Source organism: Azolla caroliniana, unplaced genomic scaffold, assembly GCF_043228905.1.
Source record: "Azolla caroliniana isolate FFs.n. ecotype wild unplaced genomic scaffold, voAzoCaro1.0.p SCAF_71, whole genome shotgun sequence".
Lineage (NCBI taxonomy): Eukaryota > Viridiplantae > Streptophyta > Polypodiopsida > Salviniales > Salviniaceae > Azolla > Azolla caroliniana.
The window spans coordinates 102,555-120,179 of record NW_028230506.1 but is presented as its reverse complement, the minus strand read 5'-3'; the positions used below and the strand labels follow the sequence as shown (position 1 = coordinate 120,179).

The 17,625-nt window shown below is 36.6% G+C and overlaps 1 protein-coding gene, 2 long non-coding RNA genes and 1 pseudogene across 4 annotated transcripts; 1 reads left to right on the top strand and 3 right to left on the bottom strand.

Annotated features, from left to right (window-relative positions):
* Nucleotides 1-2,257: 2,257 nt before the first annotated feature.
* Nucleotides 2,258-4,355, bottom strand: LOC147849396 (uncharacterized; annotated as a pseudogene). The gene is made up of 6 exons (XR_015531788.1): nucleotides 4,212-4,355; nucleotides 3,964-4,129; nucleotides 3,783-3,821; nucleotides 3,019-3,060; nucleotides 2,782-2,918; nucleotides 2,258-2,392 (listed from the first exon to the last, which is right to left on the bottom strand). The product of XR_015531788.1 is annotated as an uncharacterized LOC147849396 (transcript).
* A 158-nt stretch (nucleotides 4,356-4,513) lies between these two features.
* Nucleotides 4,514-11,956, bottom strand: LOC147849393 (pentatricopeptide repeat-containing protein At3g53360, mitochondrial-like). Its single transcript, XM_087337575.1, has 3 exons — nucleotides 10,090-11,956; nucleotides 7,510-7,631; nucleotides 4,514-7,000 (listed from the first exon to the last, which is right to left on the bottom strand). Exons 1-3 carry the CDS (start codon nucleotides 11,315-11,317, stop codon nucleotides 5,210-5,212), a joined length of 3,141 nt encoding a protein of 1,046 aa, XP_087193701.1. The 5' UTR covers nucleotides 11,318-11,956; the 3' UTR covers nucleotides 4,514-5,209.
* LOC147849395 (uncharacterized) lies at nucleotides 7,344-8,118 on the top strand. Its single transcript, XR_015531792.1, has 2 exons — nucleotides 7,344-7,683; nucleotides 7,776-8,118. It is a non-coding gene; the product is annotated as an uncharacterized LOC147849395 (long non-coding RNA).
* Nucleotides 9,229-9,964, bottom strand: LOC147849394 (uncharacterized). The gene is made up of 2 exons (XR_015531793.1): nucleotides 9,839-9,964; nucleotides 9,229-9,660 (listed from the first exon to the last, which is right to left on the bottom strand). It is a non-coding gene; the product is annotated as an uncharacterized LOC147849394 (long non-coding RNA).
* Nucleotides 11,957-17,625: the final 5,669 nt, after the last annotated feature.

The window sequence follows — 17,625 nt, the reverse complement described above, 5'->3', positions numbered from 1 at the left end:
TTCTTATAGTCGCTATATTTAATAATTATTTTTCGGGAATTCCTATTATGTAAAATCATTAGAAACGATTGTTGTAAAATATGTGGAGTGTACTAGATAATTTTGCTTCATTAGATAGACTAAATGTTCGATTCTTTGATGATTTTATTTTCATGTTGTTTAACTTTCCTCTTGCTCCGTGTTCGAGTTCATCTCTGAGTTCGCTTATCTCTGTTTCAATCATTGATAGAATCTCTGTACAGTATTAATGTACACTGTATCTTGCGTTAGAACATTTGCAATATAGTATAGTATAGTATTCTTTTATATGCTATATCTAATCTTTCTTTTATGGAATTTCTATTATGCAAAATAAGTGGAACAATCGTTGTAAGAGATAGGGAGTATACTGGATAATTTGCTTAATTAAATAGACCGAAAATGTTTTAATACTTTTACTTACCTCTTGCTTCATGCTTGAGTCCTTCATCTCTGAGTTATCATTGTTCCAATAAGGAACAGTATTAGTGTCACTGTTTTGCGTTACTATACATTATTATTGATATATACACCTTCACCTGCTCGTGGAAACTGATGATATTTTGATGCTTTCTTGCCGGTTTATCAGCAAGGAGTGAACCTAGTTCATTCACATTAAATCATATCCCAAAGGTTTCCGCAATCCTGTGATGAATACTTGTGCGTTGTTTGGATTAAAAAATGATCCAGTGAACAATTTCCCAAAATTGGTTGGCATTAAAGGATTCCATTAAGCTAAAAGTGCACTTTTTAATCATGAAAGGTTTTAGAACATGGATTTTGAACACCTTATGAGGAAAGGATGGGATGAAGAGGTAGCCGTTAGCTAATTTTATTAGTATCTAGCCAGATGTGACCCATCGGATCAAAAAAGTACAAAGCAAACATTACCCCCTTTAATGAGCATCTAATGTTGATGTTCTTGCAGCTCTCCGTTAGAATAGCTAGTGTGTCTCAGCGAGGCATCTGATGCTTGAGTTAACTTTTGCCATATTTTCACACTTATCAGTGAGGCCTGACTTGATTATGGGTTTATTCTTTGCTTCTTTATTATAAACGAATGTGTATTTTGTAAAGAAAGAAAGAAAGAGTCAATATATTCATGTCTCTGAGAACCTGAACGAAATATAATTTATATTGCTTATTAGGCTACATATTTTGGGCATTGAATCTAATCTATATATTTGATACCATTTACGTTTAAACCCCTCTGATTCGACCTTGATTAGTGTCTCTAACAGACTAAAGGTGTGCTTAGTCCACCTTAAATGATCGAAGTATATAAGAAAAGAACACGTCCATCTTTCTTGATCTCAAATATATTTCAGTAGAGCACACTTACATTCCTTGGTTTCAAGATTATGTGAGTAGAGCCTAACTAGTATTAGATACTCAATTGCATTTCTGTAAGATACTCAAAGTGCTAGAATAAGATTGCTGTATTATTAAGGTGGCTCACCTAGGGCAAGGGCGAAGCTTATCCAGCACTTGGTAGAAGAACTGTCATGATCTAGATCTTAGACTCCGACCCTTCATTGATACCCTGAACTGCATCGCCTGTATTAGTAGTGCACATATGCTTTACAGACCAGTACATTCTACACCTTGTAATGGCACTGTGTTCAGGTGTTCCTACCAGAGGCTACAATGTCCCACTTCGAAACATTTCTCCCATCCTTGAAATCGTCTTGGAGTCTACGTAGGTAATAGCTAAGCGGAAAAGCAAGACATCTTTCCCCCTTTGAGGGAGTTGCCTGTGGTATCATATCATGTCAAATTCGTTGAAGAAAAATGATGATCTTTGAACAACCTTCCACATCTTTACAACAAATTATTGGTTTGGGTCTTCTATATTACAAGTCATAGGCCTTTTATTAAGGTTATAAAAGTCAGTAGAGAGCACATTATCAATTAGCAGAACTATTTTTGAATGAATGAGTGACATTTTACTCTTCAATGATGTCTCCATTACAAAAGCTGCTGGCTTGGCAGCTATTTGCAGGTGGTGCTTCTCCATTAGAGGATTGTTTGGCAAATAAGACCAACTCTTGTTTTCCAGCATTTGGATTTCACAAAGCCAGAAAATAAATGGAAAAATATTTACCAATCCCGACTGGTGTGTGAGCTCAATCACTAGTCTCAGAACTATAATTCATCTGAAAGTCTCTTGTTTAATCACGTGCTTAAAAAGATGATGCAATCCCCACCTTTCATTATCATTGTAAAACTTGCCGGAAATCTAACTGGACTCCAGAATATATTGAATTTCTTTATCTACTTTAGAAATGTTTGAATCAGCTGAAAGAGCTGCAAAATTAGCTATGGTTCCAACATCTAAATCCACAGCAATATTCTTCATCAGCCCATCCATGATCTGCAAAATAAAAAAAGAGTAGTTTGTGTAACTGATATAAACATTATATCCTCTAGTATTGTAAGCAATTAAAACGAAATATAAAACAAATTGTAAATAGCCCATTAATATTGTAAGAAAGAATGAACAAAAACCATTTGTCATTTATCTTCAAGAAAGCAATAGTTCCTGACATTAAAAAATACCAAGGAGAAACTTACAAGAGACCTTAAGAGTAACAAGAGCCCTGTATCTGCATGTTGGATCTTGCTCATCAGGCCCAGCCATGTATGGAAAAATATTATCCTAACATTAGCTTTGTTCTAGCAAAATAAACACAACTGCGAAAATTTAAGAAAGCCTTACCTCCAAGGCAACTGAGAGAACTTGAGCCTATGAGTAAGACAAACCTCACTTCGGTTGGATGAAATCCATTGTTTAAGAGCAGAATGCCTGAAACAGTTAACAGCAATGCGTATTTACATCAATTGATTCGCATCAATAGCAGGCAATGCAGCTGCTTTCTTTAGAGACTCCATGATAATGTCTGCAGAATTGTGAAACTTTAAAGAACTCCAACAATTCACATATAAAAAACTCACTCTAGCCACTCTCAAACGTTTTCAATATATCTAGACTGTACTCACCTTTCCCAGAATGTGCATATTGTGCAAATAACGTTGTCGTGCCTTTCGGCTCCGGATCGTTGCGTGAGTCGGGTGGGAACCGCCGAGGTTTTGGACTAGGAGGAAGAAAAATACAAATAAGGCTAGTAAAGAATAGGTATAAAGAGTTATAAGATAAGAATCTTGTGAATCCCACGAGTTTAGTATATTTAGTCAATATTTAGGTAGTAAGAGAGAATTATTTTAGCAAATTCGTGAATCCCACGAATATTTTAGATTGATTGATCATTATAGAAAAATAATCAACAAAAAAAACAATGTGCTCCCCATCCTTATATAGTGATGGGAGAGACTAAGCATAGCTACATGCTTTTTTCTAATATGTTCATGCACACTAAATGTGCATGTGATGCTTTTCTAATCCTTGCTTTTATTTGCTAAATATAGTGCTCATGCACGCTAGATGTGCATGAGTCACTTTTTAGTTGCTTGCGTTTTTCTATAAAATATTCACGCACTCTAAAAATGCATGATTTACCTTTTAATAAAGGTAGGCGCAATTAAAGCACTTATAGTTATTAAATCTATTTGTAGAACACTAAAGATAAGGTAGCATAAAGGTAAAGTTGAGGTTTATCTACGTGGAGGTGCAGGGTTCGAATCCTGCCCTATGCACGTGATAAATATTTTGATATATTATTTATTTATTTATATTTATCTAAAATCGGATATATTATTTTATGGTTTTCACGTAGTGTGTGGAATACACTACGACAACGTTGTGCCTTGAGGATGCAAAAGAGTGATTCTTAAAATATCAAGATCTGTTCATCGAAACTCTAGTAGTAAGTCATTGTCATGATTGATTTAGCTTTCTGATTCAGATAGTTATATTTTGAAGTACTATAAAATACTTTATTTATTAAACAAAAGAAATGATCATAACAGTGAAGTCAGGAAGGGAACCTGGGAACAACATAGATGCTGGCCATGAAAGAAGCATCTTCCACACTGGTGTAATATCCTCATCTCTCAAACTGCTGGTATGGTAATGAGACTCATCCTGCAGAATTGAAATAGTTGTATGCAGTTGTAAAAGCTCTAATTCACTGAGGACACACTCTTTCTTTCCCTGTCAATATGTGATTCGCATCACCAAAATCATTCAGCTCTTGCATTCCAATTAAATAGAAGGTGATGAAGCATGGTACTACCTCATCAATTGCTAAGGAAGAGTTAAACATATGCAACTTCTTTAGGATTCCATCATATTGAGCTGTGTCAAATAAAAGCATTCCTTTCTGCAACATGACACATTCAGATTCCAAATTATCAATGGCAATAAAATAGAAGATACATCATTTGCCCAACTAGTGTGGTCTGCTTGTGGTATCATATCATGTCAAATTCGTTGAAGAAAAATAATTTGTTGTAAAGATGTGCAATTTTTGAACTTGACTATAGCCTTATCTACAGCACCAAGTAACTTTGGATTCGAAGTCCAATCGCCCCTTACTCAACCCATACATATTAGTTATGCATTTCATGCCCACTTCATGACTGTCAACCATCTCTAAAACCATTTCAGCAAATGGATTAATATCATGATCATGGAACTTTTATTTTTATTTCAATATGGATAACATGAATTCACCCATATTTCTAATCATGAATTTCCTCAAAGGCTGAATTTTCGGCCTCTAGTAGATGCTAATCTCTCTCTGAAATTTTGGCCTCAAGCAGAATCCTGAAATTCGAACTCTTTCTGACAAAGAATGTATTAGTATGCTGGAGGTTCGATCTCTTTTTAAGGGCCTTTTAAAACTGCCCCGACATGAAAGCATCTATCCTATACATCATAAGAATGATAATTCAAGCATTGTAACTCGAGTAATATGATGCATCTTCAATGAATGATCCTCTTCATATAACCAAGGCCTTCTCTTGATGAAAGCTTGGTCCTAAGTGAAGTGATCAAATCTGTAAGAGTTCCTTGAAATTCTCTAAGAAACTTGAGGACATGACTGATGATAGCTTAGCCTCATGAAGTGCTTGCCAAATTGGACATGCAGACATAAAACATGTTGTCCTGATAGACTATTTCAGTTTATTATATTTATTTTCTTCATCCTCTCTACCTTTATCATATCATCAAAGATCTACCAAGAAAAAAATGTGACGATGTATCCAGATCTTACATTCAACAAAATCTTTATGAGGCATTGACACGTCTTCTCAATTCTTGAACTCGGACCACATCCTCCCACATTCCCATCTGCGCATACAAGGCTGACATAAGTTCATAACTTGAGGCATATTTGTTATCGATCAAAAGTAGTTGATTAAAACAATGCCTTCCTAATTTTAGTTCACCATAAGTATTACAATGACTCAATAAAGAAGTCCATGCTCGAAGATTTGCTTCAAATGGCATCATTCCAAGCAGGGACTTGGCCTCTTTCAAACAACCTTTCCTAGCCAATAAGTCCACAATGCAGTTATAGTGCTCTACCTTGCAAGATGTGGCAAGACATTCTCTCATGGTCATAAAATACATACAACCCATTTCCGAAAATCCCATATGGGTACATGCAGATAGAACACAGAGGAAAGTTATCTCATCTGGTTGAAACCCATCTATTTGCATATCCCTGAAGCATTCAAATACCATCATATGATGTCTGTAACTGGCATATGATGCAATAATTGTATTCCAAGACACTAGATCCCTCTTTGATAAGGCATGGAAATGTCTAGAGGCATCATCTAAACTCCCACATTTAGCGTACATGTCAATCAACGCATTGCAAACAAATAGATTACAGCACATTTCAGTGTCTAGAAGGCAAGCATGAATCACTTTTCCCTGATCCAGAGAACTTACTAAGGAGCATATTTTTAAGGAATTCACAAATGTGACCTTATCGGAATTTGAACCCTGTTCCTGCATTTGTTGGAAGAGTATAAAAGCTTGCTGACCATAGCCATGTTGTACACATCCTGTTAGCAAAGAGTTCCACGTGACAAGATCAGGACAAATACCCGCTTTACGCATGTTGTTAAAAACCTCAATGGCTTCCTGAATATGACCATGCATTGCATAGCCTCCAATTAAAACGTTCCATGTCACACAGTCCATTTTTTCTACTCTTTTGGAAACATGAATTGCATGCTTGAAATCCTCACATTTTACATACAAATTCACAAGGGAATTCGCGATAAAGGCATCAGATTCAAACCCACACTCTATGATAAAAACATGAATCATCTTGCCTTGATCATGAGCTTTTTCCATCCAATTACATGCATTGAGAAGGCTTGCATAGGTAACGCCATCAGGCATCCAATTACCTTCTTGTTGCATTTGCGTAAACACTTGCAAAGCCTTGTGGCTGAGCTTATCTCGACAATATCCAGCAATCAATGCATTCAGAGTAGCCAAATTGGGCTGAAATTGATCAGACTTGTTCATTTTGTCAAAGCATTGAACCATCTTTTCCATATGTCCATGATAGGCGTAGCCTGAAAGCAATGCATTCCAACAAACAACATCATATCTTGATAACCCATCAAAGACTTTTTCACCATCATCAAGGCTACCACATTTCACGTACATACTAACAAGTGCACTTCCTACATACACATGAGATTCAAGCCCTGCATCTATGATATCGACATGAATGTACCTACCTAGAATTAGGTTTCCTTTACATGCACATGCTTTGATGGCAGCAACTAAAACATATTCATCAGGCTTTATACTTGAAGAAGAGATCAAGCGTTGATAATAATCTAGCACCTGTTGTGAGGCTCTATTCCTGGCGTGGGTTAATAAATGTTCTTTCAGATTTAAGGAGAATTCTCGTTTGAAGCGAGTAGCTGGAAGAGCTACCATATTACTGTCATCTGCAGAGGCTGCTCTGGAATCTGTCCAAGAGATAGGGATAGGGACGTAGGTTTTAAAAGTGTAAACGCAATCATATACATAGTTTGAAAATCTAGGCTACAGTGTCAAACATTTTGTGGAGGGCTGTTAAAAAGAATGTGCCCAATTTAATCTAGACTCTCAATACACACTCCCTCACTCATGAGTCAAGAGTCATGACTACCTTTCACTGCCTCTAGACTTAGAAGTCCATTTCTTATTGATTTCTTCAGATATTTTGGTCACATGTTGGGACAGCCACCACAAGCACTTTGCTCCTCCCCTCCCCCCAACAATGTTCTTCTCTTGATGGCCAATGAGTCGTGTGAACATATTACTTTTATTTGTTTTCCCCACAATGCCAATGAAAGTTGTTGGGTGTCCAAAATATGAGACACATGAGGATAGTAGATATGGAATGTATCTTCCATATGTACCATCCTCATGTGTCTCATATTTTGTGCATCATGTTACTCATACACAACGTTTCGGTTGCATATGTAATGCCTATTCTCCATAATTTCCATTCTTTTTCAAAATCATTTTTATATTGATTCAACATTTCTGGTGATGCTTATTGTCCTAACCTGTAGTGGCACCATGCTACTGTTACTGTTGTACACAACTACACACAAAACCCTGCTACTATTACCCGAACAACTGATGTAGTGATTACTGCAATTGGCATTCCTCACCTTGTTTGTGGAGACTGGATTAAGCATGGTGCACTCGTTATCGATGTTGGTTTAAATTACATCCATGTAAACAAAGGCACTTTACACATTATCTATTTTTGTGCTATGCATTTCATTGAAAATGTCTCACTTTCAACTGAATCCGTGTTTATTTATAGGACCCACATTCCAAGAAAGGCTATAAGCTGGTGGGAGATGTTTGCTTCAAAGAGGTCTCTAATATAGCCTCTGCCATAACACTGTCCCATGGGGTATCAGTCCTATGTCTATAGTTATGTTGTTATCCAATACCCTTGAATATGCTAAGAACAAATTTGGCCTTATCAAGTAAATAGGTAGATAGTAATTCATTGAAGAATCTAACAGAAATAAACAAATGCCTTGTCATATATAAATCTAGCATTGAGCTTGGAAGTTAGCCTGCCACCATAATTGTAAATTAATGATTACATGAACTTGAAATTAAATTCAATATATGAGTGGCGTTATCTTTTTTCATCATTGGTTCGATTGGCAACAACTTTATTGAATATGACATTAACTTCATCAATTTGATCAAATCGTACCAACATGCAGTTATGCATTAAAAGCTGTTGAAAAGACCGAAATCTTTATTGGCACTGGTTAGATACAATTGTTAAGCTTAAGAGCAAAAAAGAAACTACTCATTTTCTGTAATTTCTTATGAGTGTGATGCTTGCGATATGGGGGGTCAATGTAAAAGAATGCACTGCTAAAACAATTTACAACAATTAAGATTTACCAAAGCATGCTCTTTGTCGAGAGTCCATGGAGGCATAGATATGGAACCCAGATACCCAGATATAGGTTACCTAAGCATCTAGAGTATCATGGTGTATAGAGGGCAGGTCAAGTAGAATGAGGATGAGCCATTCCATTGCATCAGCTCGTCCAGATCTCCTACAATGGCAGTGAGGTTGAATTCAATCACTTGAGATCTACCTGAGAACACAAGTTTGTATCTGTCAAACAAGGTGTGCAGTTGGGACCTTGAGTATATATGTGTGCTATATATACTTTGGAGTCAGCAGCTCTAAAAAATCACCTCAAAATTAGCCAAGGCACGTGCAATATTGAGCTCACAAACATTAAGAAAATTAAAATGCTTAGTAAGCATTTCATCATGTTTTCAACCAAAACCACATCATGTATTTGGGTGCTGGACAAAAGCTCAAAAACACCATATGAGCATATAACTTTCTGTGTGTTAAGCATTTGAGGTTTGAGCTCTTCACATTTTCATGTGCTAGATATATACATGTATGTGTATTGTTCCAATTTTATCAAAAATATGTGTGCATGTCTGTATATAAAAGGTCATGCACAAGTTCTCTACTACGTCTTTCAGTCCTTGTCAGACAAGCTCCTTCCAGTTCTTAATGTGTTCTAGTATTTGCGTCTCCAGGAACCATCACAAACATTTATCAGGAACCCAAGACTGATGCATCTGTAGATGAGCTCAAACTTCGAATCCATTATAAGCAGGCATTACATTGGGATCTTTCTCTTGCAATATGTTGAATATAAACAGCAGTGCACCTGCCCTGCTCAGGAAACCACGTAATTAAGCATTTATGTGTACAAACTGCCCAAATAATCTCATCTTGAATGTGTTTAATTGCTGTAGAGGGGAGTTTCAACCACACCATATTAAGACACTAGATGTTGGACATACACTTCATTGTCTACTCATTATATTTCTACGTTGTAAGTAGATCTAAAAAGAAACATTAAATATGACAGACGATTATTGTACATACCATTTCATTCAAATCATGTAAAGTTTCCCTCTCATATGTACCGATGAGGACAAATGGACAATTTTTTGAGTTTTGAGCATGTCTTAATGTCAGCAATGGTTGGCATCTCAAATAGACAACAGAAGAATATTTCCATTTGCATCAAGCCGCACAATATTCCTTTGTTTATCCTGAGAAACAGCTGTTGATCTCATGGATTTAACATTTTCTGCAGCTGTATGCATTCCAGCAGCTGTATAAATACTAGCCATGAGGAAATAAGCTGCAGCACAGTGATTATCTAACTCTATAATCTTAATAAAAGCTAACCTCCCAAGCTTTACATTTTCCCATTTTCTACAAGCACCCAACAGTACAAGCCAAAGTGGAGACTGATAACAAGATGGCATCACTTTAATCACTGACACTGCCTTGTCAAAATCTCCTGCATATCCATAAACCATAAGCATGCAAGCATGATGTTCTACATTTGGAGTAACACCATATTTCTTTACCATATCCCTGTGTAGCATTTGAATCTCATCCAACAGACCTGCATGACAACATGCACTCAAAACACATAAGAGTGTGACTTCGTCCGGAGAAAGACCTTCGCTTTGCATCCTTTTAAAACATGTCAACGATTCTAAGCCTTTCCCCTTTCGAGCATATCCTGCTATCAATACTGACCAACAGACCACATCTCATATACTAAGATCCTCTAACACTTCTTGTGCTTTTTCAAGCATGCCGCATTTGGCATACATATCCACCAAAGTAGTTCCAAGAACAATGTCTTTTTCTAGAAAACCCCTACTCACAATCTCTCCATGAATTTCTTTGCCTTTGTCTATGGCTCCTGTGCTGCCACATGCCTTCAGGAGGCACGTAAACATGACTATATCTGGAGAGATCCCCTCTCTCTCTATTTTTTGATAGCATTTGAGTGCTTCATGACCTTGCCCTTGTTCAACATATACTGAGATCAAGGCATTCCAAGCAACGATATTTTGGCAAGGAAGCTCTTCCAGCAGCTTCCATGCCTCTCCAAACATATTACATTTGGCATACATATCCACCAAAGCATTTCCAAGTGCAGCATCTTTATTCAGAAATCCCTTATGCATAATATCTAAATGTATTTGTTTGCCCTTATCAATGGCACCTACGATACCACAAGCCTTTAAGATGGAAGGAAAGGTGACCGTGTCTGGAGATAGCCCCTCCCTTTGCATTTGATCAAAGCAGGTCAATGCTTCCTGATCTTCCCCTAAGTGAGCATATGCCACAATTAATGTGTTCCTCTGTGCTTTCGCAAGTAAACCGCATTTCACATACATATCCACCAAAGCATTACCAAGCACAATATCCTTCTCCAATATGCCTCTATCCAAAACCTCTTCATGGATTTCTCCACCCTTCTCTGAAGCTCCTATTTGCCCACATGCCTTCAAGACACAAATAAATGTTACTGAATCTGGAGTGAGTCCCTCACTTTGCATCTGCTCAAAACAATTCAATGCTTTGTGACCTTGACCTTGTTCGACATACCCTATAATTAGTGAAGACCAAGAGAATACGTTTCTCTCAGGAAGTTCGTCGAGTACTAGTTGTGCTTTTCTGTGCAAACCACATTTGGCATACATATCTACCAGGGCAGTGCCAAGCACAACATCCTTTTTTAACAAGCCTCTACCCACAATCTCGTTGTGGATTATTTGTCCTTCTTCAACAGCAACTATGCTACCACAAACTTTCAAGATAGAGGTAAAAGTGAATGCATCGGGTGAAATGCCCTCTAGTTGCATCTTTCCAAAACAATCCAATGCTTTTTGACCATGCCCTTGTTGTGCATATCCAGAAATAAGGGCATTCCAAGAGACAGAATTTCGAGTTGGTAAGTCTTCGAGTACTTGTTTTGCTTTTGAAAGGCACCACATTTTGCATACATATTGATCAAAGCACTAACTAGGTATGGGTTATTTTCGAGTATAACTTGTTTCGAAATTTCGGCATGTAATTTAATGCCTTGTTGAAGGTCTTTTTTCTTTGCACAAACCTTGAATAAGGCAATGAATGCACGATAATTGTGATGAAAGCTCTCCTTGTCCATCTTTTGCTCATGTTTTTTTTCCTATACGGAAGCCTCCTTCTCCTTATTTAACCCTAAAAAAGAAAACTTGCTTCTAGGATTTTAAAACGAAAAAGGACTGTGAGATAATCGGATTCTTACCTTAGTGTCGACATCGTTTCACCATAGCCAAGAATGAGAAAAAGTACCCTTACCTTTTGCACCTGGCTTTCAGTTTCTAAAATGTACCAAAAGACCCTTCAAAATTAACTAGGCCTAATCAGACATTAATTTGGTTCTAATTACATTTTGTTTTCTAATGGAAGTTTACCAACTCATCACTAATTAGTCTGCTGCATAATTATTTAGATTATTGATCATGAATTATTTAATCAACTTATGAATTGCTACTTAATCAAGAAATTATTCCACTTGTTTTGGTAATGTTTGAAAACACCAGCATATATATGTATATGGGAGTAAATTGGCAAAGGTAATGGTATAACAATGATTTTACCTACATTTAATCACATAAGGGAAATCACAGGTAATAACCCCATGTTTTGCGTAATATCAAGGCTACCCCTTATGATTTTGGAATTGTTGAATTATACCTTTGGTATCATCTATCATCAAACTACCACCTTTGTGACTAGTAAAAGTCTAGCTCTTTCACACTAGATGAAAAATCAAAGAAATAAATGTGTAGATTTGTTAGCTAATATAAAACGACTTGACTTTGACATTTGTGGGGTTGAACATTTGCCACCTTGCCCTTTTTGATAGAAATAAAATTTGAGTGGACGTTTGATCAGCAATACTCTTGTCAGCCCTCTACTAAAATTGTCTTTCCTTGTCTAACTAATTGCAACGACATATGCACTCCCTTCTACCATAAGATGATCATGGCATAGAGATTATGATCAATTCCCTAGGAGAACATATCATATTATTCCAAGAACTTTAACGAGTAGAGCAAAAGCACACTTACTTGTATGTTCCATTCATTCTTTACCTTTCAGTTGATTACACAAAGTTGAAAGAACATAAGCACATCCACAATCTATAAACATGCACATGGACAAAGAATTTCCTTGCGGATATTTCACACAAGAATCAAATGCGTGAGGGAGAGAAGAAAAACGAAAAGAACTATAATTACTACTTGAGGAATTAATCAAAAGCATGAGGGATTTTCCATTGAGATTCGCCAAGTTAGAAAAAGCTGAAAGCTTAAGTCCATAAAAGCCTAAGGCAGGAAAAAAAGAAAACTTCACCCGTCGATGCATATAGTGTAATAACACCAAACATTAGAAGATGTACTACGCGAGTCATCAAGTTGAGGTTGATAGAAATCTGATTTTTTGTGAAGATAGGAAGATTCATCTATCCGAAACTCAACAACTCTCTGATTCAACTTTGAAAAAGGGGGAATGACAAAGTTAATGGAGGACGCAGAATCCAAGAGGATCAAGCAATTTACTAATCGGCAATGTATGGGTTGAAGGTAGGTGGTTCTCATATTGGTAATGGCTTCTAGAATAAGATGATTAATACTTTCAACTAGACAACTTAAAGAAATTTGACAATGAAATTCAAACTAGCACTACGTGAAAGGACCAAGTAAACACATTCACAATGTTCATAGAAGTTGTTAGGGTGAACAACTAAACACATTCACGATGTTCATAGAAGTTGTTAGTTGTTCAATGAATCTGTATAGACTCTTGGAATCTATCTACCCACTCAATGATTAGCATTCCATATCCGGCTACATCTAAGTGTTCAAGGCTCATTGGGTCCTCAGTCAAATAATTTGTCTAAGAATTCCAGTCTCAGCTACATGTCACCTTTCTTATAGTTGAATAATAGAATCTGTACGACTTCGACTCTGAATTGTATTTGACGAACTGAATTTCCAAACACGTGTGGCAAAAGGTTTTATAGTTAAATAAGCTTCTAGCAGAGTCATACACACCACAGCTTTCCTGAAATTTCAATTTAAGTATGTAGACAGCAGTACATACTTCCTGCACGTAGAAACAGTTATGCAGTTCTGTTCTTTTGAATATAAATAAGGACATTTCCATTCCGGCTTGATTCCAATGTTTGGGTACTCCATTCCTGTTGTGGGATATACAGTGCACTTAACTACCCCCAAATTCCTTCAGTTGATACAGACTCCTCAAATTGATTTGAAAGAAACTCTCCTCCTTGATCAGTTCAAAAAGACTTTGCCTTCAAGAATTGTTACTTCTACACCATCCTATGCCACTTTCTAGACTTTCCATGTTCTTCGGCCATTTTCTTGAAAAAGCACGCTCACATCATCCAACTATAATTGTCTACAATCTGGAATTCCATTCTATCTGTTTATTCATCATCTTCCCACGAAAGTAATGACTGTCTTCATCACCTCAAGTATTGCTAACTGATCTCAAAGGCATTTTATCCTTGTGATTTAACTTTTCCGCCTTCTTACCATCCCTCATCTACTCAAAGGACTACTAATGCTAGAGAAATTGGACCTCAGTTTTTTTATTGGTCTCAAAGTCATTGCAAAGAATTTTCTAGACATCCACCATCTTCATTATATATTGAACTAATGGCAAAACGAAATCAATTGCTCCTTCAATGATTGTGTGCAGATCAACAGTGTTATGCCTTACCCATGCATGAAAATGCACGGTGATGGTGTTATCATCAACATCAGGCCATTTAGATTTATCATTTCCATGAGCTCAACATCTAGCACTGGCACACTGTCCAAAAGTTCATTGGAATCTAGCATGGTGGTATCATGAACTTCCATGTTGTTTCAACTTGTCTAGCTTTCCATCCGAATAGAAATATATAATGAAGAGCATTTAAGTGTGACAATGGCAAGGATTTACTATAAAGTAAAGTATCCCTCATGTGCTCCTTGCTGCAGGATACACATACAACTCAGTGGATGTAGTTAAAGGCTTAACCATAAGGTTCTTTCTTGTACAAGAATCAGTTAACCTAAATGATTACCTCACATAGAATTGAATGTATCTCATCTTATTGTTCATGTGTGTGGGGTTGTTGGCATTCATAAACTCAATACCCAATAACTTACCACAATGTCTAATGCTAAGGAAAAAATATTCAAGAAATATATTACGACTATTTTCTAGTGTGTGTGTATATTGACCTTTATACATACCCTATCCCAATGTATACCAGGAGAAAGGAAATAGGGGGAGATGATGACTCTTGTGGCCCCTTTGCCAATACACTTATCAAATGCCTCCTTAATATTTGGTTGTGCAAAGTCCTACAAAAAAACATAACATTAATCACAAATGAAGAACCCAAGAAACCTAAATCCAAAAACGAGAAACAGCAATGAGTTTACAGGAGATAGCTCTTCCAAAAAGCAAGAAATTTTGAAGTTACTTTTTCTTTAGAAAGAGAAATTTTTGTGAAGTTGCCGCTTCTAAATACAATCAGCCTACTTTTCAGGGCTGCATGTGGAATGAGAAACACAGATTGTTAAGTGTTAATTTATTCATTTGAAGGCCGGCCACAGACTAGTAAGCAAAAGAAACTCAATCCAAAAACAAAGAGCAGCAATAAGCTTACTTAGAAAAATGGTGCTCAACCCTACAGAAACAAGAATAATAGCTGCTAAAGAATCCCCAAAAATGAATAGGCTAAGAAATAATTGACCCAAAAACAGTGAATCAAAATGCATTTATTGAGAAAAAAAATCAAAAAAAACCATAAATACAAGAATTACGACTAAGAAAATAACGCAATTAAGTATCAACCAAAAACACTAAGAAATTAATGCAACTTCGGCCAAAAAAGTCAAGACATTTGACTGATGAACTATTAAGCAAAACACCTCTGCCCAAAAAGACTGAGGAATTAGAGCAATGAATTACTAAGAGAAAACATACACCCGAAAAGTTAATAAATTAGAATGATGAATTATGAGGCATTTGATCTTAACCGAAGAAGACAAGAAAGGATGAAATGTGATGAGAGAGAGAGAGAGAAGAATTTTTCACCGTGTGAGCTGGTTTCACATTCAAATGACCAGTTTTCTCCTTAAACATATCAACAAATTCATATACAAGGTCATCACATAGAGAGTATACATATATCTAAATCAACAACAAAGAAAAAGAAAAGGAGACTGGAGAAGAGGAAGAGGAAGAGGAAGAAATGAGAAAAGAATGACACTTACTTAGCAGAGAGTTGGATTCGGCTCTTCTAGACACATGATCAACAATGAGTATACCATCAGATATACTGTAATCTCTAGACGTGTCAGATTTCCTTGTAATCATCGTGTTCTTCTTCTTCTGTCTGATACCGTATTTGTGCGTGCGCGAGCGCGAGTGTGGGTGATTTAAGGTTGTTAACACTTATGCATATGATAGAGATAAATGAAGAAAATGCTTTGTTTGTTATCAGTGACAGAAATGGAGGCATACCATACTACAGAAATACCATTACCATTACCATCCCTACGAAGGATCTCTAACAGGGTTTTGTGGGGACCTTATCTGATAATAAGAAGTACCGACCCGATTTCCGATGGCGGGGTTTCTGTCACTAGCCACTGTGCTCTCACTCGGGCACAACAAAGACAATACGATCAACGCTTGATTTGGGATATGGCCAACATGGGAGACATCGGATGGCCGGAGCCAGTCACATGTTCGGTTCTCTTGCCAATCTTATAAGTAGCAATCCAGTTTTCAAGTTGGGGGGGGCTTCCTTCATTAACTAGTTTTCACTTACTTGGGCATAATAAAGAGTCTGTCAAGACTAGATTTGGGATAAGGTCAATTTGGGCCATTAAATTATCGGAACTAGTCATGCATTCGATATCTTATCAAGACACCACGGCCTTGTTTTCACATCCATGTCAATATTTGGGATATGTCGCAAACCCATTGATATTGGAAATGTTTGCTTGCCATATGATCTCCGTGTTTCCTAATCTTGATTATTTTAGATCAATATATTGGCTTTGGTTCATTTGCTATTTTTATTTCTTTTATGAAAAAATATCCTCCATTGGTATTTAAATTAAAGTGGTCAGAGGCAATATACAAAATAGTCCAATATTACATATGACCCTAGCCAATCTTTCTAGGTAATGATAAGTAAGAAAAAAAAAAAACCTTGCTTTTTCTTTTTTTTTCCCTCTTCGACAACATATATGTTAGATAACAACACATACGTAGTTTTGTTTGTGGCTTCAACTTGATGATAAATTCAATTGCTTCTTTTGCCACATCAACATTCTCGTGAAGTAGGCAAGCACTTAAAATAACCATCCATGATGATAAAGAAGGCTCATCATGAAGCTTTTGTAACAAGTTAGTTGTTGCTTCAAGATGTCTCGATGTACCAAGGATATCAATCATATAAGCATAATGCTCTATTGTTGGTGAGATATGATGAACATAATTCATTGAACTAAAATGATGCCATCATTCACCCACAAGTTCAACGTGATTACAGTTGAAAGAACACCGAGGAATGTTGTGTTATCTACCATCACATTCTATTGTTTCATTTTTTCAAAGCATTTTAATGCTTTTTGGGGATTACCATGCTACACCAATCCATCAATAATTGTGTTCCATGTTATAGTATCGGGATGGAACATTTTGTTGAACATCACACGTGAATCCTCCAAGCAACCATTGTTTGGATACATATAAACTAAAGCACTTGCTACATAAATGTTTGATTCATAACCATATTTTATTATACTTACATGGATAGACAACCCCAAATCTAGGGTACCAAGGGATGTGATTGCATTGAGGAAATTTACGAAAGTCCCCTACCTGCACTTTCTTCAATTTGATAAAAAATCGCCAACACCTCCTTTAGGGCATTTGCTAATTATATTTTACTTGACTAAATCACACTGATATCTCGCCAGTTTTCATGATGGGTTATGAGTGGTGGATCACATAGGCAAGGATATCCAATGTCCCATTTTGAGATGAAAGAATGGCTTTGGGAAATATAATAAAAAAAACATTGTTTCCCCAAATGCCATTGATCAACCATATGAAGAGAAAATGGGGATGATTTATTATTGCCCTAAGAAAACAAATCATTATGGGAAACGGAGATGAGCTACCACATAATTATCGAAATAAACAAATGCAATTGCTC

Coding starts and splice junctions, on each gene's coding strand:
- LOC147849393 (XM_087337575.1), bottom strand. CDS start 11,317: ATGTGGTGCCTTTCAAAAGCAAAACAAGTACTCGAAGACTTACCAACT. Junction 7,632..10,089: donor AGAAGTGTTAGAGGATCTTA/GTATATGAGATG, acceptor TGCTTAATCCAG/TCTCCACAAACAAGGTGAGG. Junction 7,001..7,509: donor GTAGCATGGTGCCACTACAG/GTTAGGACAATA, acceptor TTGACACTGTAG/CCTAGATTTTCAAACTATGT.